Source organism: Lolium perenne, chromosome 3 (assembly GCF_019359855.2).
Source record: "Lolium perenne isolate Kyuss_39 chromosome 3, Kyuss_2.0, whole genome shotgun sequence".
In the NCBI taxonomy this organism is placed as follows: domain Eukaryota; kingdom Viridiplantae; phylum Streptophyta; class Magnoliopsida; order Poales; family Poaceae; genus Lolium; species Lolium perenne.
This window is the reverse complement of record NC_067246.2, coordinates 228,577,827-228,595,515: the sequence shown is the minus strand read 5'-3', so window position 1 is coordinate 228,595,515 and position 17,689 is coordinate 228,577,827. Positions and strand designations below refer to the sequence as shown.

The window sequence follows — 17,689 nt, the reverse complement described above, 5'->3', positions numbered from 1 at the left end:
CTAAATTCATTACATATGCTTACAATAGTATGATCAAGGTTATGATGGCATGTCACTCCAGAAATTATCTTTGTTATCGTTTACCTGCTCGGGACGAGCAGGAACTAAGCTTGGGGATGCTGATACGTCTCCGACGTATCGATAATTTCTTATGTTCCATGCCACATTATTGATGATATCTACATGTTTTATACACATTATATGTCGTATTTATGCATTTTCCGGCACTAACCTATTAACGAGATGCCGAAGAGCCAGTTGTTGTTTTCTGCTGTTTTTGGTTTCAGAAATCCTAGTAAGGAAATATTCTCGGAATTGGACGAAATCAACGCCCAGGGTCCTATTTTTGCACGAAGCTTCCAGAAGACCGAGGGAGAGACGAAGTGGGGCCACGAGGTGGCCAGACGCCAGGGCGGCGCGGCCCAGGCCCTGGCCGCGACGGCCTGGTGTGTGGGCCCCTCGTGAGGCCCCTTTACCTGTCCTTCCGCCTACAAATAGCCTTCGTCGCGAAACCCCCAGTACCGAGAGCCACGATACGGAAAACCTTACTGAGACGCCGCCACCAATCCCATCTCGGGGGATTCAGGAGATCGCCTCCGGCACCCTGCCGGAGAGGGGAATCATCTCCCGGAGGACTCTTCACCGCCATGGTCGCCTCCGGAGTGATGAGTGAGTAGTTCACCCCTGGACTATGGGTCCATAGCAGTAGCTAGATGGTTGTCTTCTCCAGGGGCGGATCCAGGATTTGAGCATAGGGGGGGGCCAGGCGACGAAAACATTGACCATAAAATAAAAATAACACGAAAAATAGCAATTCTTATAAGTGTATACTATGGATATTAAAATGTAACAATATACTGAAAAGAGAACTACATTTCTACTAGTTTGAATGTGGATCTACGACCCGGCCTATCAAACAAATCAATAATCTCATTAACATCGATTTTTGCAGCTATGTCTTTTCCAATATACACCACCATGTAGTGCCGAAGAAAGTCGTCACCCATTTTATTTCGAAGACGTGTCTTGATAAGCTTCATTGCTGAAAATGCTCGCTCTGTGGTTGCAGTTGACACTGGGAGAGTGATGACCAAACGCAACAACCTATCAACCATTGAATACATAGAAACTTTACCCGTCTTGACTAGTCCGGCTGTCAAATCAGCAAGTGATGGCAACGACTTCAGATCTGGATGGTTGCAAACATCTAACTGAAAATGTGGAAGTTCTGACTCCAACTGAGCCCGTTCTTGATTAGAAAAATCTGCCGGATAGAATTTTTCTGCAAGCGTGCAAATCTTTGACATGTCAAATGACTCATGTCTTGGATCCAATGATGCACAAAGTGTAAGAAGCTCTGCAGTTTGAACACCAAATCGCTCATTTAGCTCAACCAATTGTTGATCAATCGCCACATTGAACACATCTGCTTTATAATGATGATTCATTGTGGTGTTATCATGTTTGTTCCGAGACTTAGTAACATCAACATACCTACAAATATTAAAAATACAATGCATGTTAGAGAATAGTTTTGATCAGGCATTACTGTACTCTAGATAATATAGAAAGACGGAACTTACTTGAGAGTCATATCAGGGATCTCAATTTCATGTTTCACACAAAAAGCGTTAACCTCCACTAAAAAGAGGTTCCCAACCATCTTCTCTCAGATTGCCCAATAGTATTTTTGTGTTTGAAACTGATTCTAATGCATTTAAAATATCCAATGATTTCCTCTGGAGTGTCTGACACAAGACATCGGTGATTTTCATAATTTTCTCCATGAGGTGCATAATAAATACAAAATCAAAAGAGATGATTATCTTTAATGCGCCTCCAGCATCTCCTCGGGAATATCTTGAGACCGAACGGTCGGTTGCTATACTTCGCAAGACAGAAATTGTAGCACCAAACATCCTCTTCAAGCTCTGAATTGACTTAAAGTGGGAACTCCATCTAGTGTCTCCTGGCCTCTGTAAAGATCCTATCTGATTTGCCCCTTTTCCAGTATCCAAATCCCCCAATTCAATTTCACGTGCAATTTTGGCTGCTTGATTTGCTAGCAACTCATCATTTCGTTTAGATGATGCACTAACAACATTTATAATGAAAATTGCATGCTGAAAAAAATTATGCACTTCCTGTACCTCTCTTGATGCTGCAACAAGAGCCAATTGTAATTGATGAGCCATACAGTGAATGTAATATGCATAAGGGCAATCCTTCAAAATCAAAGCCTTCAGACCATTCCACTCCCCTCACATATTACTTGCCCCGTCATAGCCTTGGCCTCTAATATCTTGCACACTTAAATTATTATCCGCTAGAATAGCGTAAATTGACTGCTTGAGAGTCAATGCAGCAGTGTCACTGACATGAACGACATCAAGGAAACGCTCCATTATAATCCCTTCATTATTGACAAAGCGCAGTACCAATGCCATTTGCTCCTTCTTAGATTCATCACGGGCTTCATCAACCATTATACAAAATTTGCTATTACCAATTTCTTCTCTAATTATTTTTTGTACCTTCCGAGAAAGTAAATCAAGAATCTCCTGCTGAACCGAATGAGCAATGTATTTTGCATTTCCAGGAGCATTATCCAAGACAACACCATTCACCTCCTTATTGTAAGAAGCCAGAAGCTTTACTAGTTCGAGGAAATTTCCCTGGTTTATGGATCCTGAAGATTCATCATGGCCTCTAAAAGCACAAGCCTGAAATGTTAACCACCTGCATCATGTCACAAAAAAGTGTGTTAAATGCGACAACATATACAATACTGTTAATATTGTAATAGAAGATGAAATAAATTATTGCTTACCTGATGGAATCAATTGTAACTTTGAGTCTTAATCTTGCATCTGCAATTGTTTTTGCGGATGATTTCTCAATCACCTTGTCGATATGAGTGGTGCCATCTTTAAAATTCTCAAAACACCGAGTTGAGTAGTTATGGGCTGAACTAGCATCTTTACCCATGTGAGTTAAGAAAGCACAATCTTTTCCACTATTTACCTTCTTCCACCTATCGAAGCCCACAACCGTGAAAGTATCTGAGCCACTCTTTCCAACTGGCTTTTTTGAAAAGAGAAAACAAGGCAAGCAGTATGCGCGCTTTGAAAAAGGTGAATACTCTAGCCAAGGGAATTGCTTGAACCAACTAAATTGGAACCGGCGACGATGTTTTGGTTCATCAGTGTTATATGGATACTCTCTCATATATGGCTGGTATGGCCCCTCAGAAACATAGAACTGACGTGCTTCCACTTGCTTATCAATAGGCAGATCCCAAATCTGTGGACGTTTTCCCGGGTCTCGCTCATATGCTGTGCTTCCAACTCTAGCTTGTTCTGAGACTACGACAGATGACTCAATATTTTTATCCGGCGTTTGCGCATCAACTGCTGTAATCTCCGTCTCCTTGGGTGGATTAGCATCTTCAGCTGTAGAGTTGCAAGTCGAACCAACAGGCTTGAAAAAACTACTAATTGGCGGTGTCTTCCTCTTCATGACAGGCAACTCCACTAGTAAAAATAATTAGTAAACTATTAAAACTGGCAAACATACTAGCAGTAGCACATAGTAGTGATTGGATTTATTTAGTGATCAAACTAGAACATCAGATCCTGTAGAACATGATCTAGTAATACTGCCAATACGTCCAGAGCCTGAATACGTCAATACCTTGGTTTGGCGACGCGGCGCGCGGGACGGCAGAAGTTCCCGTCAGTTATCAGAGGAGATGAAGAGGAAGTCGGCGGCGGCTAAGCAGTGGCGAAACAAGCAGATTGGATCTCGTACAGCTGGGAAACTGAATCGATCGATGAGGAATACGTACCGTGCATCCGTGCATCAGCATGAAGCGATCGCTTCTGTTTTGCCTAGGCCCTAGGCTATTACGTACGTGCCAATGTGGGCTTTAACCATTGACTAATTGCTTTGGGCTGAGTTGGATTAAGAAATTAGTATTAGGCCTTGGGCTAATGGCCGGAGTATTAAGCCTAATGCATGTATATACCTAGTGGCCCCTGCTAAATTACGTTGGGGGGGGGGGGGGGGGGGGGCGAAGCATAGGGGGGCCTGGCCACCGCTCGCCCCCCTGCATCCGCCTCTGGTCTTCTCCTCATGTGCTTCGTTGTCGGATCTTGTGAGCTGCCTAACATGATCAAGATCATCTATCTGTAATGCTATATGTTGTGTTTGTCGGGATCCGATGGATAGAGAATACTATGTTATGTTGATTATCAATCTATTACCTATGTGTTGTTTATGATCTTGCATGCTCTCCGTTATTAGTAGAGGCTCTGGCCAAGTTTTTGCTCTTAACTCCAAGAGGGAGTATTTATGCTCGATAGTGGGTTCATGCCTCCATTAAATCTGGGACAGTGACAGAAAGTTCTAAGGTTGTGGATGTGCTGTTGCCACTAGGGATAAAACATTGATGCTATGTCCGAGGATGTAGTTATTGATTACATTACGCACCATACTTAATGCAATTGTCTGTTGTTTACAACTTAATACTGGAAGGGGTTCGGATGATAACCTGAAGGTGGACTTTTTAGGCATAGATGCATGCTGGATAGCGGTCTATGTACTTTGTCGTAATGCCCAATTAAATCTCACAATACTCATCATATCATGTATGTGCATGATCATGCCCTCTCTATTTGTCAATTGCCCGACTGTAATTTGTTCACCCAACATGCTATTTATCTTATGGGAGAGACACCTCTAGTGAACTGTGGACCCCGGTCCATTCTTTTACATTGAATACAATCTGCTGCAATACTTGTTCTACTGTTTTCTGCAAACAATCATCATCCACACTATACATCTAATCCTTTGTTACAGCAAGCCGGTGAGATTGACAACCTCACTGCTTCGCTGGGGCAAAGTACTTTGGTTGTGTTGTGCAGGTTCCACGTTGGCGCCGGAATCCCTGGTGTTGCGCCGCACTACATCCCGCCGCCATCAACCTTCAACGTGCTTCTTGGCTCCTCCTGGTTCGATAAACCTTGGTTTCTTTCTGAGGGAAAACTTGCTACTGTGTGCAACATACCTTCCTCTTGGGGTTCCCAACGAACGTGTGTGTTACACGCCATCAATCCCATTGCCTTGCATTATGCCACTGAACAATCATTGGCCATAGCACAAACAACAGAACAATCACATATATGGCCTCAAATCAAATGACACCACGATTGATGCTATTCAACCAAGTACAAGGCACATTGAGTTATGTTTCTGCTTCGTACATGGTTGGATACCATCAATTGTGGTGTCATTTCATTCACACATCATATCATTGGCCTAAAACACATCATGGCATCTTGGCATCATAGAACAGATCATAGACATACATGGATCTGAGTTCATACAAATCTTAATTATCCAATATTACATGCCACTAAATCTTTCATCACTCATCACATATAGCCCTAATCCTCTGAAGCTCCGCCTTATGTGCAAAGTCCTGCTTTAGGAGATCAAATATCGCATACTATAACTTTTTCTTATCCTGCTTAAGACCCTCAATTTGTTCCCTCAATGCCTCTCTTTCTCCCTCCCACTCTTCCTTCCTAGACCCCAACACTTGTGCTTGCGTTCGCTGCACATTCTTCAACATAGCCACCTCATCTTTGAGTGCATGCAGTTCATCTTGGCCTCGGTTCTAAACAAACTATAGTACAATCAGGCCTCGTAAATCGTAGCACTAACTAGTGGAAGAGATGCTTGATCAGAATCTTATGCAATATCAAACAACGGACTTCGATCATGGCAGTAGGTTATGAAGAAACATCTCTCCAGGGACTTAGCGCTACCATGTAATCATCGGGATGAACACTGAAACCCCAATCTGCCACAATGTCAACCTAAAACCTAGATCTAGCCAGAACATCATGTTCATTACTGCCAAAACAATGTGCAAGAACACCACTCTACCGATTTGAAGCAAGTAATCTAGCTAGACAAAAATAAGAACGAACTACAACCCAAATCAGAGCAGATCTAATATGCATGCGGCGAATAACCGTAGATCGAACACCAGATAACAGCAGATCTATGAACTATCAAGCCTAAAAGCTTTGGATTAGGGTCTTACCACCATGGAGGTCATCGCCGAGCAGATCTTGAACTGGTAGAAGAAGCGGGCCGTCTATGCGACGACATGATGGTGTCCCCGAATGTCCTCTCCTCAGGCCTGCTTGCGGCGGTCTTCGATCTACCGGCGGCAGTAGAATCGTCGGTGGCGACATGAGAGAGAAGGGAGAGGAGAGGGTGAGTGAGAATTGCCGAGAGTGAGAGGGGAGATGAGCGGTGAGAGGAATTATGGCGCGCCCTCTCGAGGCGCGGCGGCGTCTCCCGTGCTTCCCGACGCGGGCAACATTCACATCTTCCGCGCTCGCCAGCGCCTGACCACGGGAAACCGGCCGAATCGAGCGTTCTTGTTAGGCCAAGTTTTTCATGCATCTGGCCTGCTTTAAGAACCGTGTTGTGCAGGGAATCTTCTGTCTGGGCTACCAAACACGCGAATTTTGGCCCAACTCATGCGAGGCAGGTCGTTATTGGCAACCAATCACGCTCCTAAATTTTGCATGCGTTTTACTATATTCTTTTGTTTAGACGCTGTTAGCGGATCAGAGTGCTGCGAATTTTCTCCCAAGGCTGAACAATGAATTCAATTAAATGAATATACTCATTGACATAATCAAATAGTATGCAAAGTTTCTCGAAAAATGTTTTTAAAGCAAATTCAGTGCTCAAAAACCAAATTTTAAAGTAACAATATATGTCAGACATTCAACCATGTTGAGAGCAGCCATAAAGGGGGTCCGGACATTTTCATCAGCATCCATCTTCTTCATTTAATGATCTCATGTCAAAAAGAACGAAGGTAGTGATCAGAGAAAGCAACACCTATAAGGCTATAAGCACATTCCCTGCTACATATGTAACTTCCGAGTTCCGACAATCATATCAGTCTTTTGCAAGGCTCAATTATTATGCAGATAACATAACATTTACAGGATGTTCCGAAAACAAATGCGAACAGCCCCAAAGCACAAGGGCAAGGGGGTATACATGGACACACACCCCGCACATCAGATCGTTGGAACCACACCTATTAGCATATACACATACAACTCTTGCAGACATCTGAAGAAGAAAAAATGGAGCCATGACGTCTTGCAAGGAAGGCAGACTAGCAGAGGAAACTCTGGTCGCAGACCACGGTCAGCTAGTCAGGTGAGTTAGGAGCATGTTAGGATTTGCCCTTAGGCTTCTTTCGTGATTTCAGGTCAATAACAATGACACTAATGTTGTCATTGCTCCCTTTCATCAGCGCTAGCCTCACGAGACAATCAGCAGCTGCTTTTGCAGCAGGGTTCATGGTGGGTTCGCCGCCGCCCTCATCAGAATATGCACCATCGTTTTTATTCTTGTGCCAAAGAAGGATCTGCCGTCGTGCAATTTTGCATGCGTCCTCATTTGACATGACATCCCATAGACCATCGCTCGCTAGAATGAGGCAGTCATCATCTTTTGCCCGAGGAACAACAGTGACTTCCGGTTTTGGAATCACAAATGGTTTCAGGTATCGGTCCCCTGCAAGAAGAATGTTGAGTTCCGCTTCAAACTGATAAACCAAAGGGAACTTCAGACAGGCAAACAAATGCATAGAGAAATTGGCTGGTTTAATATCTTAGTTTAGTTAACTTCTCACATGGACAGGGAAAACAGAGTTGTCCAAGTTTTAATAACGGAACTATTCAGACGGTGCCAACCGGAAGAAACAACTAATATCTAATATTAGCCATGGCCATAGTTCACAACTATCCGAGGCACTTGCACAGATAACAACATAAGTATATATAGGGTACCTTTGTTCCTTCAGTAAGGGGGACATTTTACTTTGGCCTTCTTAAGGACATCTGCATCCTAATCCGAACACTTTCACAAGAACATATTGAAGTCCACAGACAACTTCATCCCCATCCCCGTATTTCCAGGTAAGGAACCAAGATAAAAATGAGGAACACAGACTAATAGTAGCCATGATTTTTCCCAGATGGGAAAATGAGGAGTTGCAAGTCACTAGTACATGAAATGGATCATTTACAGTTATAATTTACTGCTTGAAATGAGCTAATGTGGTAACGTGATAGCAGATGATCTCATATATTGAAATAGCACCTGAAAGGGAAATTGGCACAGTTTGTACAGAAAAAAACATCCAAGATGTATGATCAAAATTGTGGTGCCAATTCAATTTTATGTATTCACAGGTTCATATGGAGAATGACAAATATTACCTAGATGTTTCACACAATGACCTAGTACCAGCGACTTAAGATGATTGCAAATATTAAGATAAAGGTGATAGGTTTTCTTTTTCTTTTGACAGCACAAAGGCTGATGGTTTCATATAGGCTTCCAGTGATTCAAGTATCCTTGTTTACTGAAATCACAGATGACATATGCAGGCATGCAGCAATACCCCGATAAGGCCATAGGACTACTACTATTGTAATTATATGGATGTTTGGCTGTGCCGATTAAATTAATGCCATATATGCTGCATAGGCAGAAGCAGAACACTTCAAGAGCATATCCTCGTATGATCCTACTTGTTCTGGAGCTTTTTTTTTTTGTCTGGCGTAGCTTACAAAGAGATGCCTCCTAGAGGTTACTAAAGAGCCTTCTAGAGATCATGATAGCAACGGTACATGTTGGGCTACCAAATTTCTATATTTTAAATTTTAAATTGGTCAAAAAGTAACAACAAACATGCTTAGACCTTAATCTTATTTGAAACATTTTTTGTACAGCCAGCTTGGCATCATCAATAATTTCATACATATAATAGACTGGACATGAAAAACTTACCGATTGACCGTGACATTGCGAGTATACCAGAGACACGATAGCCATTCCAGTCAATGACCTTCCCACCTGCGGCCTCAATCCTGGCGAGCTCATCTTTCCTATCAGGCTGGAACATGGAAGCATGATCAGATAAAATTTTATAACTTACCTGGATTAATAAACTTAGCTGAGTGGTAAATTTCCAGTTTGTACTTTGTGATCAATCGAGAGAGCAATCGGCTCCTTCCCGCGGCAGAGCACGACGCGTGAATCTCCACAGTTTGCAGCAATGACATGAGATGAACAGACAATCGCAACAACAGCGGTGGAACCCACGTTATCGGCGGCAACGGGTTCCGCACGGGGCTCCCTGGAGCAATCGGAAAACATGCCGGACACCTCATCGTCGACCTTCTGGAAAGAATCGCCGAAAACCTTCTCCCATGGTTCCTTCACATCCACCTCCCCTAATTCTACTTCCCCCAGCCCCTTGCCGGCTCGCAGCACGTCTCGTAACACGACGTGGATCTTGTCCCGGCAGTAGTTTGCCACCTGCACCAGACAACATGAAGCATGAGCAACAGAGCAAGAGAGGCCTCACGGTCAAATGTGTTTCGTCAGGGCCAAGAATCAGAAAATGAGATAACTTCACCTCCGAGCCGCCGTGTCCATCGTACACGCCGAAGAGGTGCGCCGGCAGCCGGAGCTCGGAGGCGTCGAAGTCGACCCCGATCCCGCCCAGCTCCCGGCTGGTCGCGAGCATCCGCACTGGCACGTCGGCGAAGCGCGGCACGGCGGCGCACGCGTCCTCCATCTCCGCGGCGTGGCCGCGCGTCGCGGCGCAGCCCCACAGCGGCACGCACTCCATGAGGTACACGCTCCTCTTGCCGCAACCGTCCCCGCCGCGCTCCCGGCTCCCAAGATCCGGCGGCAGCTCGCTCCCGGTGGCGCATTCCGCCGAGCAGCCGCCGCGCGCGGCGGCCCCTTCCCCGGCGAACACCGTCGCCGCCATCACGAGTTCACTGCGGTCACAACCAAGAAACTGCGCCACGCGCCTGACTGAGCCACCCACCACCGTAGCGCGCGCGAATCAGGGGGGCAGCAATGGAGAAAGGCAGAAGAAAAGTAAGCGTGGCGAGGAGGGTGGGTGTCGGGTTCGGGAGTACGTGTACCAGGTGGGCGAGCGGCGTGGGAGGTGGTGAGTGGTGGGCGACGGTGTTGCGTGTTCCGGCGCGGAGGAGGGGATGCCGGCGACCGGGACTTGTGAGGGAGCAAGGCACGAGCGACAAGGAAGCGAGGTGGAGGAATGTGATTGGGCGTGCCGTAACGGACAGGTGTCGCTTCTAGGCTCTACCGCAAGTCTGCTGCTGATGACCGTTTTGTTGTTTTAGCTCTGCTTCCTCACTCAAGATATTGGTCCTCGATTTTTCGAGATTTGACTATGGCCATGGTTTTACCAATTAAATGTTAGTTAGTGCTAAAGAACACATTTTTCATCTGAAGTTTATTTGAATGATATGAACTTATCCAAACCAACTTTGGAGTAGTGTTTTCGCAAAAAAAAAAAAAAGCTTTGTAGTAATGAAAAGATCAATTCTTTATGATTTGGGTAAGATTGTAATTGTGACGAATGACACGGTCAAATTTTAGGGTCAGTTGCTTTTACAACAACCCATCTTTTGCATCTACCCGCGTAGGTTGATTCTATTCTTTTGCGCTCCATTCAGGAAATTGTTTGTATAACTTCTCACTGATTTGTAGTTCTTGTTTTGTACTAACATTTTTTTTAAATTTTAAATCCTTTTAATATCCACACGGTTTCCATTTCCGTGATCAAAACATACTCTTGTTGATGGTGTGAATCTGCAACAACAAAAATGCTACTTTGGCCAACAAATATTTCCTCAATGAAATTCTCAAGCGGTGAGCGTTTAGTAGGATCCCATGCATGCTTCTTGTATTATCTCATAGAAATTAAGTGTTATTCAGGAAACCGGACCCGCCATAAAGTCGCGTTAGGTTTGAAAGAAGATACATATATCTTCGCCCTGCTACGTATGTCTGCATGAGAAAGATAATGTGGATCACATTTCGGTTTAGTGTGCTCCATTTCAAGTTGTGCCTTAGGCTAGAGCCGAAGTAGATGGAGTCTTCTATAGTAGTGTGAGATATAGTAGTAGCTTAAGGAGATGGTGTTTTGGCTCATAGTTCTAAATGCACCTATCAAGAAAAATGCATTTAAAGTTTATCCTAAAATGTCAAAAAATTATGAAGAAAAGTCCCGGATGTACATTTGAACATTATATGTTCACCTGCAAAAGTTTGTGGAAAAGGGACATTTTGTGTGGCCTACGTAAAAAAGATAAAAGCATGTCACGTAAAAGCTATTTTGAATCACCGAAAATTGTCTTTTTACAGAGCCTATAAAAAATGTCATTTCTTTGTGAAACTTAGTGTGTGAATATAGAATATCAAGATGTACACCTATAACTTTTTTTTATAGAATTTTTATACATTTTAAAATATACTTTTTACTAAAAAGTTTTTAGACAATGGGTGCAGCTACACCTATGGGTCAAAGAGGATTTCGATTTAAGTTTTGAGTTGTATGGTGTTCTTTCTTCCCTGTCATTCTCGACAGGAGTATGATCCTGTAAATACCTTTGCCTTCAAAAAAAAATGTCACAGCGCTCAGCATACTCTTAAAAAAACATTTGGAAAGTTACTTATGGCGAGAGCACTCTCGCTCCCGTCGCCTCCCCCGTGGGCGACCGGGGCGTCCCCGCCCTCCCCACCCTCCTCGCTCCTCCCCCCCGCCGCCGCCGGCGGGAGCCACCGGGAAAAGCCCGGGCGGTGCTGGCGGCGGCGGTTCCTCTCTCTCCCGTGCGTCTGGGAGGCCCGACGGGGCGGGTCTGACCAGGCGGCGTTGGAGGACGCCGGCTCCGGCCCAGGCCGGCGTGGATCCGCCGTGGTTGGCGGCGAGGCGTGCGCTCGCGGCGGTGGTGCCCTTCGCCTCCGTCAGCCGACGCTGTGCTGTTCCTGGTGGCGGCGGCCGATCTGGGCCCGCGGGCCTAGATCTGGGTCTGGAGGGCCCGGCCGATTTGGGTGGTCTTCTGCTCGTGCGCTGCACGCAGGACCTCCTCTGCTACCTTCCGTCGTGGCTGGTGGTCGTGCCCGGATTGGACCGGCAGCGCTGGTTTTCGCGATCCGCCCGTTCGGGCTTGTCGGAGCTCGGTTGAGCTTCCGGCGGTGGGGTGTCGTTGGGGCTACGTCCCCACATTCTGGAGTCGTTGGGGCGACGTCCTTGCTAGCCATCTGGGACGTGGTCCTTGGGCTGGCTCAGTACTGCAGCTTCTCCGGCGGCTGCGGTCTGTTCTCCCTCCGACCAATTTGGTCGTGCTTGTGCAGGTGTGCTCCCGCGCTGGGGATGGTGGACTTCGTGGTGCCGCCAATCTAGGGTCTTGGACGCCTAGAGCAGGGTCTGGCCGAACCCTCCACCAGCCAGCACGTGTTTCCTGCGGTTGAGTCGAGTTGGGGCTAGCTCATAGTGCGACTTAGGTTAGAGGCGCGGCAGTGATCTCCGCCTTGTTCGCTCTACGTCCTCGCGACGGCGTCCGGATTTTCTATCCAGGTTTGGACCTCGGCGAAAGCTGCATATGGCTCTGGCCTGTGCCGGCGACGGCGTCACCTGCGGGTGTCGTTCCCTTGTTGAAGGCGTCCCGATGATGGTCCTCCTGTTCGAAATGATGGATTCCATCCCTCCGCCTCAATCTGCTCCTCTTGGAGGCCTCGCTTCGTGTAAGCTTCTCTGGTAGTGCCTTGTGGAACACTGTGTGACCTCTCGATGGTGTCGCAGCCCTCTCACAACGTCGGCCTGGCTGCTTTTACACGGCTTGCTGCGGTAGCTGATTTCCTTCCTAGCGCCTTGGGGGGCTTTGCTAGGTCGGCGTCTGGTCGCAGCTCTTGCCGGTGTGCCTATCCCAATGCCGGGGGATGATGTTGTGTGTTTGGTCTGGACCTAGCCTGAGCTCCATGGGTGGTGGCTCTCGGGTCTGGGTGAAAACTTTGCAGGTCCTTCTCTGCCGACGACGATGATGCACTCTTGCGCCATTCACCTTCTTGGAGACGTCGCCGCAAGACCCCCCCTTCTTTGGTTCCTCAAGCTCTGCCAGGTGGCCGGCCCGTCGCTGAGTTCCCCCTTGAGTTGCAGTCTTGGTGCGGTGGAGGTTTGTTGGCGTGGACACGGTCGCGATCCCTCCGGTGCAACAGAAGACAAGGCTCCCTCTTCCTGGATCATATGGCGCTTCGGCTTGCTTTTCTGTGTTGTCTTTTGTTGCGGTTTGGGTTGTGCGCTTGGCGCGTGTGTGTTGTAATCTTGGTGTAACTCCTGGCCGGTTGATGGCTTCGTTAATTCAAAGCCGGGCTCACTTCGAGCCTTCCGTCTAAAAGAAAGTTACTTATGGCCATTGCCAACTATATGTGTCTAATCATCTATGAAACACATTTTCATAATTTGTTTGTACACTTCTCTTGCGAGGTTATTTCCTTGTGGATATATAGTATCGGTCCATTTTGAATTACAGTATAAAATGTTGTACCTTTTTTAATCACATGTATCTAGATGTATTTCAGCGTGCCTATTCTATTTACTCATCCCAGTCTCTATGTAGTTCATATTAAAATATTCAAACGTAGTTTGGAACGGAGGGAGTGGTGTAGTATATGATGGTATAAATCATAAATCCTACCTACACTTCCATTATATTTTATTTCTCTTAGCAAAATTAGATTAATAAATATCTACGTTTGTCATAATTGTGCAAACGTATGTGTCAAGAGAATGCGTGCTCTAGCTAAGTGGAACCATTGGTGCAACCACTATTTTCCTCATGTCCATAGAAAATGTGCACTCCCGTTGGACTTGTTGTGTTGTGTCGTAAAGCTGGTGAATGTGAAGTTGTCGGAGATATTTCCAATCAATATTCCATCATTCATCTGAAGTTTCTTCTGTTTGACCCCGCCAGTGGCGTGCCGAAAGCACAGTGGCTTGGAACTTGGGAGGGACGTGTGTCCCGTCCTGCGAGAAAAACTGGCGCGCTCGAGTCTCCAGCCCCGTGTCCGAGTCGTATTTCGAGAAATATTTGCATCGTTTTTCTGCCTGCGGCTACGCGCAATACGCCGCGTGGTGCCGGCAGAGTCTAGTGTGACACGAAGGTGGGGCTCTGTCGCCGAAGCCAACCATGGCGTGACTCGTAGCGCTAGCTCACTATTTATAATCCTGGACGACAGATTCTGCTTGCAACGAGCGCACGGCATGTACGTTGTCGCGTTCCATTCCATGCAGAACTTTATAGCGGTTCAGCAAGCTAGCCACTTTGGTGGCCTCGGTCGCATGCCAGGCCAAGTGTCGCTCCGGCGCACGCGTGGCCGTTGCAGCGTCGCCGTCCCGTCACAAACCAGGGACCACCGACCCTCCACATATGTTTTCTGGCAGTCACGTTTTTTGAGTAATTTGACGATCAGATGATTTTCTGGTTCGTGAGATCTTTTGCTGATCAGACTTTGCGTCATTTTTTTATCATGTGCCTGCCACGTGGTGGCTATTCTGATTTTTTAAGTTAATTTATCATAGGTACTGACGCATACCCCTTGTTCCCGTAAGAGACATAAGGCGACTAGGGTATTACTCTCTTCCGTCGACGTAGCCACCGATCTACCACGTCTCCTGTGGCCTCAGGTCATAGAGGCACGGTGGATTCCGATCCTTGTAGTTGTAGGCGGGATGACTCCACATTTTGTTATCTTTTAAATTCGTTTAGGGTTTGTGTCCTACTAAAAAAATGTGGCGGTGATGACTCCATGAAGATGGAATAGGGTCCTCCCCATATACCCTCTATTTCGGTGACACATCTAGCTTCATCGAAGGGCGTGTGAAGGTTTGTCTTCGGCACATCTCGTTGGATTCCGTATTCCTTCTGATCTACGATTCTCTTCATCGACCGCTACTCTCTCGCGTTGTTCATTTGGGACCTTAGCACGATGAGACTTTTCATCTATCTACTAAAATAAGCTCTCATAAGATAAGCTTTGCATGGCTAACAATGACGAAGGGACGAGGATGATGGCGCGCCTTCGGCTTGTTCGATGCTTGTAGTCGTCACTATGTGCTCCAAATACTTCAATTTATAATTTTTAATACTTTTAGGTTTTCTTGTGTTTTTGTTGAAGATTATGAATAGATCCAAAAAAAAAACCAAAAAAGGTCTAATGCACTTTGGATTTCATGACGCTAGACATTTTTATATGCCCCTTAGTAGGTCTTACACTCTTACTAGCTCACTAATTGCATAATTTGATTCCCTAGGAACATCAAACCGGACTTTTACTACTCCCTACGGACCGACTTAACATGCGCGCACGTAGTTCAAAAAATTGCCTTAACCATTATTTTATTCAATAAAATATAGAATATATGTTACAAAAATTATATCATTGGAAACCTTATTTGAATACGAATCTAATTGTATAAACTTTGTAGATATTTAATTTATATTTCATTGACCAATTCAACGGTCAAACTTTATCTTAAATTGCGTGCGCGCCTGTTAAACCGATCCGGAGGAAGTACCCATAGTGCCTCTTAGAAGACCATTGTCTAAGGATGAATCGACATTGACCTTGACATAATCCTACAAAAAAATTGCTTTCCTTTGTTTCAACCCAGAAACTATTTAAGCACATTCATGTGTTCCGATATCTTGCAGGATTATGTGACAATACACCTGAATCATAATTCTCTATTTTCTCGACTTAAAAAACCCGGCCTACAAACTAAAAAGATCCTTCGGAAAATTTTCAGTGAACCAGACCTGGCAGCGGGAATTTCTAGGTGTTCATGATATCAGTACTCATTTGTTCAGAATTTCAGATATCTCCATAGGACTAGCTATGATCAGCAAAGGATCGTATCGTCATGCCTTGCGTAGATCTCATGACCATTGACAATGATTTGCAAAATTCGTTTTGTTGCGTGTGAAACAATGGGCTGCTCGATGGCACGCCTTCTCTCCCTCTGTTTCTATTTATATGCACAAGGACTTGAGGTACAAGTCAAGTTTACAAGTATTGTTACACAAGATATATCCCTAACTAATCTTGGTTAGCCGCACGGGAGGATGTCTCCCTAACACGCCCCCGCAGTCTGAACTCGGTGCTTCGCCGACGTGAAGACTGGATCGAAATTCATGAAATAAGACAGATGGTAGTCCCTTAGTGAAGATGTCAGCAAACTGGGAACTGGAGGGTACATGTAGCACTCGCAGAGCCCCAAGAGCCACCTTCTCACGCACAAAATGTATATCAAGTTCAATGTGATTGGTACGCCGATGCTGAACTGGGTTGGCCGAGAGATAAACAACGCTCACGTTATCACAGTAGACAATCGTGGCGCTGTGAAGAGGACGCCGGAGCTCCTGCAGAAGATTACGGAGCCAACAAGTCTCAGCAACGGCAGTGGCAACAACACGGTATTCAGCCTCAGCACTAGAGCGTGACACGGTGGGTTGTCGGCGAGATGACCAAGAGACCAGGTTGTCACCCAAGAACACACAGTACCCTGACGTAGACCGGCGAGTATCTGGACATCCTGCCCAATCAGCATCCGAGTAGGCAATGAGAGAGTGAGAGGTGGAGGATGATGACCCACAAGTATAGGGGATCGCAACAGTCTTCGAGGGAAGTAAAACCCAATTTATTGATTCGACACAAGGGGAGACAAAGAACACTTGGAAGCCTTAACAGCGGAGTTGTCAATTCAGCTGCACCTGGAAACAGACTTGCTCGCAAGGGTTTATCAGTAGTAACAGTTTTATAGTAGTAGCAGTAGTGAAATAACAGCAGCAGAGTAACAAAGACAGCAGTAGTGATTTTAGTAAACAGCAGGATTAAAATACTGTAGGCACGGGGACGGATGATGGGCGTTGCATGGATGAGAGAAACTCATGTAACAATCATAGCAGGGCATTTGCAGATAATAATAAAACGGTGTCCAAGTACAAAGCAATCAATAGGCATGTGTTCCATATATAGTCGTGCGTGCTCGCAATGAGAAACTTGCACAACATCTTTTGTCCTACCAGCCGGTGGCAGCCGGGCCTCAAGGGAAACTACTGGATATTAAGGTACTCCTTTTAATAAAGTACCGGAGCAAAGCATTAACACTCCGTGAACACATGTGATCCTCACATCGCTACCATCCCCTCCGGTTGTCCCAATTCTTGTCACTTCGGGGCCATTGGTTCCGGACAGCGACATGTGTATACAACTTATAGGTAAGACCATAAACAATGAATATCATGATGAAACAAAAACATGTTCAGATCTGAGATCATGGCACTCGGGCCCTAGTGACAAGCATTAAGCATAACAAGTTGCAACAATATCATCAAAGTACCAATTACGGACACTAGGCACTATGCCCTAACAATCTTATGCTATTACATGACCAATCTCATCCAATCCCTACCATCCCCTTCGGCCTACAGCGGGGGAATTACTCACACATGGATGGGGGAAACATGGCTGGTTGATGTAGAGGCGTTGGCGGTGATGGCGGCGATGATCTCCTCCAATTCCCCGTCCCGGCGGAGTGCAAGAACGGAGACTTCTGGCTCCCGCGACGGAGTTTCGCGATGTGGCGACGTTCTGGAGGGTTTCTGGCGACTTCGACTTCTCGCCGTGCATTTTTAGGTCGAGGCCGATAAGTAGTCCGAAGGAGGGCGTCGGAGGCCGGCCGAGGGGGCCACACCACAGG

At 46.0% G+C, this 17,689-nt stretch overlaps 3 protein-coding genes across 4 annotated transcripts; all 3 read right to left on the bottom strand.

The window, feature by feature from the left end:
• Positions 1 to 801: 801 nt before the first annotated feature.
• On the bottom strand, positions 802 to 4,053 carry LOC127343583 (uncharacterized). Of its 2 annotated transcripts, XM_051369725.2 has the most exons (5): positions 3,694 to 4,053; positions 2,831 to 3,533; positions 2,151 to 2,739; positions 1,584 to 2,050; positions 802 to 1,494 (listed from the first exon to the last, which is right to left on the bottom strand). In XM_051369725.2, exons 2-3 carry the CDS (start codon positions 3,517 to 3,519, stop codon positions 2,262 to 2,264), a joined length of 1,167 nt encoding a protein of 388 aa, XP_051225685.1. In that variant the 5' UTR covers positions 3,520 to 3,533; positions 3,694 to 4,053; the 3' UTR covers positions 802 to 1,494; positions 1,584 to 2,050; positions 2,151 to 2,261. The 2 variants fall into 2 exon arrangements, with proteins under 2 accessions (XP_051225685.1, XP_051225684.1); XM_051369724.2 differs by having other exon boundaries at positions 804 to 1,494; positions 1,584 to 2,739.
• LOC139838107 (uncharacterized) lies at positions 870 to 1,663 on the bottom strand. Its single transcript, XM_071827459.1, has 2 exons — positions 1,584 to 1,663; positions 870 to 1,494 (listed from the first exon to the last, which is right to left on the bottom strand). Exons 1-2 carry the CDS (start codon positions 1,661 to 1,663, stop codon positions 870 to 872), a joined length of 705 nt encoding a protein of 234 aa, XP_071683560.1.
• A 2,934-nt stretch (positions 4,054 to 6,987) lies between the features above and the next one.
• On the bottom strand, positions 6,988 to 10,148 carry LOC127343582 (protein phosphatase 2C 50). Its single transcript, XM_051369723.2, has 4 exons — positions 9,530 to 10,148; positions 9,091 to 9,429; positions 8,899 to 9,004; positions 6,988 to 7,617 (listed from the first exon to the last, which is right to left on the bottom strand). The coding sequence occupies exons 1-4, from the start codon at positions 9,887 to 9,889 to the stop codon at positions 7,274 to 7,276; spliced, it is 1,149 nt and encodes a 382-aa protein (XP_051225683.1). The 5' UTR covers positions 9,890 to 10,148; the 3' UTR covers positions 6,988 to 7,273.
• Positions 10,149 to 17,689: the final 7,541 nt, after the last annotated feature.